The sequence below is a fragment of the Lupinus angustifolius genome, chromosome LG12 (assembly GCF_001865875.1).
Source record: "Lupinus angustifolius cultivar Tanjil chromosome LG12, LupAngTanjil_v1.0, whole genome shotgun sequence".
NCBI classification, from domain to species: Eukaryota; Viridiplantae; Streptophyta; class Magnoliopsida; order Fabales; family Fabaceae; genus Lupinus; species Lupinus angustifolius.
This window is the reverse complement of record NC_032020.1, coordinates 3,016,633-3,019,285: the sequence shown is the minus strand read 5'-3', so window position 1 is coordinate 3,019,285 and position 2,653 is coordinate 3,016,633. Positions and strand designations below refer to the sequence as shown.

The following is a 2,653-nucleotide window of genomic DNA, read 5'->3' as shown; positions in this document are numbered from 1 at the left end:
AGAGTGAACTATAACTAATTGACTAATTTGTCTTCAAATCCAATCATGTGAAAATATGATTAAAAGCTACCTCATACTTTTTGCTCTGGGATTTTCACCCCATTACTAAGTCTGTTTCTGTTGAGATTTTCAATGACTGGCATATGCAAAAGTTATATATTTCGAGAGAATAAAGGTTGTCTATATATCATGAAATTTAGTTAGGGCCTTTCATAGCTTATGCTGTTTAGGATCATAAAAGTTTTTTGTAATTTATTTTGAAGGATAATATTCTGAGTTTACTTATTAAATTTGCTCATCTTTCTTTCAGGTGTGCCTTGATTATATATTTTGCTTCTGAGCAATTGAAAAGTTAACTAGGTGCTGCTTTATTCCTTGATTATTCTACAAAACTCTTGAGATATTTTTTCAGTCTTCCCAGTGTCATCACAAAAATCAGGGAATGCTGAAAGATGTGCTTGATAGTAAAGGATTCCTTAATTGATAGTAATGAGGTTGTCCCTCTATCTAAGTTACCCTTGTTCATCCTTGATGAGATTGGATGTCTAGTCCACTTCCCGTATCTATTTATTGCTCAAGTGTCTGAGGTGCCTACAAATCTCAGCCATTCTACGATTTTGAAACATGATGTTTGTGAAGACGGTTGAGCTTTGAGCATCTTGAGAAGCAGTTTCCTTCTTCTAGACACATAATTGCTTGTACTTGGTACTGTTGATGTTAGCATTGGTTCTAGGCAAAAAGTGTTGCTAGAAATGGAACCGAAAGGAAGTGTGCTTATGCAGCGATATGAGCTAGGGAAATTATTAGGCCAAGGAACCTTTGCAAAGGTATATCATGCGAGAAACATTATAACTGGCATGAGTGTGGCCATTAAAATGATTGATAAAGATAAGGTTTTGAGTGTTGGGATGATTGAACAGATTAAGCGTGAAATTTCAGTAATGAGACTAATCAAACATCCAAATGTGGTTGAGCTTTATGAGGTAATGGCCAGCAAAGCCAAAATATACTTTGTCATGGAGTATGTAAAAGGTGGTGAGCTCTTCAACAAGGTAGCCAAAGGAAAACTCAACCAGGATGTTGCTAGGAAATATTTTCAGCAATTGATCAGTGCTGTTGACTACTGCCACAGCAGAGGTGTGTGTCATCGCGATCTAAAACCAGAAAATCTTTTATTGGATGAAAATGGAAATTTGAAGGTTTCAGATTTTGGATTGAGTGCTCTGGCTGAATCTAAGCACCAAGATGGATTGCTTCATACTACATGTGGTACCCCTGCCTATGTTGCTCCAGAAGTGATAAACAGAAAGGGTTATGATGGGGCCAAAGCTGATATCTGGTCATGTGGTGTTATCTTGTACGTTCTATTGGCCGGTTTTCTTCCGTTCAGAGATTCAAATCTGATGGAGATGTACAGGAAGATTGGTAAGGGAGACTTCAAATTTCCTAACTGGTTTGCTTCAGATGTACGGAGATTGTTATCCAGAATCTTGGATCCAAACCCAAAAACGAGGATATCAGCGGCCAAAATTATGGAAAGTTCTTGGTTCAAAAGGGGGCTAGTGAAGCCTACTGTTATTGCCAACGATGACAAAGAACTAGCTCCTATGGATGCTGATGGAGTATTTGGAGCTTATGAGAATGATACTCCTGTAGCAGAGTCAATGCATGAACTGTCAAAACCTTGCAATTTAAATGCTTTTGATATCATCTCTTATTCATCAGGTTTTGACTTGTCCAGTTTGTTTGAGGATACTGAACATAAGAGAGAAGCGCGATTTACTTCTGACAAGCCTGCCTCAATTATTATCTCTAAATTAGAAGAAATTTGTAATCGGCTTCAACTGAAAGTGAAGAAGAAAGATGGAGGTTTGTTCAAGCTGGAAGGTTCCAAGGAAGGCAGAAAAGGGCCTTTAGGTATAGATGCAGAGATTTTCGAGATTACACCTGTCTTCCATCTTGTGGAGTTAAAGAAGTCTAATGGAGATACATTGGAGTACCAAAAGCTTCTAAAACAAGACATTAAACCTGCACTTAAGGACATTGTTTGGACATGGCAAGGAGAACATCCACAACAATTGGAGAATGAACTAGTCAAGATGGAGCAAAATCCTTCTCACTCTGGCCAATCAGAGTTTGTAACACAACCAAGTTCTTAATGTGTAGGGTGCCACTAAATTTGTTGTTTTATGCTTTGGTGCTTCTTTGTTCTGTTCTTGTTTAAGTTAAAGCAGTCCAATTGATAGTAGTCATAGAATAAAGTGGTTAAGTATATACCTTAACTAGTGTATTTGATGTTTGTTCATTTGAGTTTTCGTTTTCTATCTTTCTAGACCTTATTAGAATGGGCATTTGCATTTTGGATCTTGAATAGCTGCAATAGGAACTTGTAACTTTAATAGCATGCCTTACCATGCACCAATTGAAGCCCCATCTATGTTCCCTTTTGAAATGGAAATGCTTGGTTCATGTCTTTCTCTATAACACTCGGTCACCCTTTCTATATAGATGAAAATTGAACATGGTCAGTTTCATCCTGTGTTTTAAGTTGCGGTCGTGCTTACGTTTACTGTGATTCGGTCATTGTAGCCGTTGCGATGTGGATTGCGGCGCGGCTATTACGATGTGAATTATTTTGAGTGAAAAAATATTT

At 37.6% G+C, this 2,653-nt stretch overlaps 1 protein-coding gene across 1 annotated transcript; it reads left to right on the top strand.

Moving 5' to 3' along the window:
• Positions 413–2,452, top strand: LOC109362642 (CBL-interacting protein kinase 2-like). The gene has a single exon (XM_019608593.1). The coding sequence runs from the start codon at positions 753–755 to the stop codon at positions 2,157–2,159; it is 1,407 nt and encodes a 468-aa protein (XP_019464138.1). The 5' UTR covers positions 413–752; the 3' UTR covers positions 2,160–2,452.

Excerpts from the sequence above, each read along its gene's own strand:
- LOC109362642 (XM_019608593.1), top strand. The coding sequence starts at position 753 with ATGGAACCGAAAGGAAGTGTGCTTATGCAGCGATATGAGCTAGGGAAA.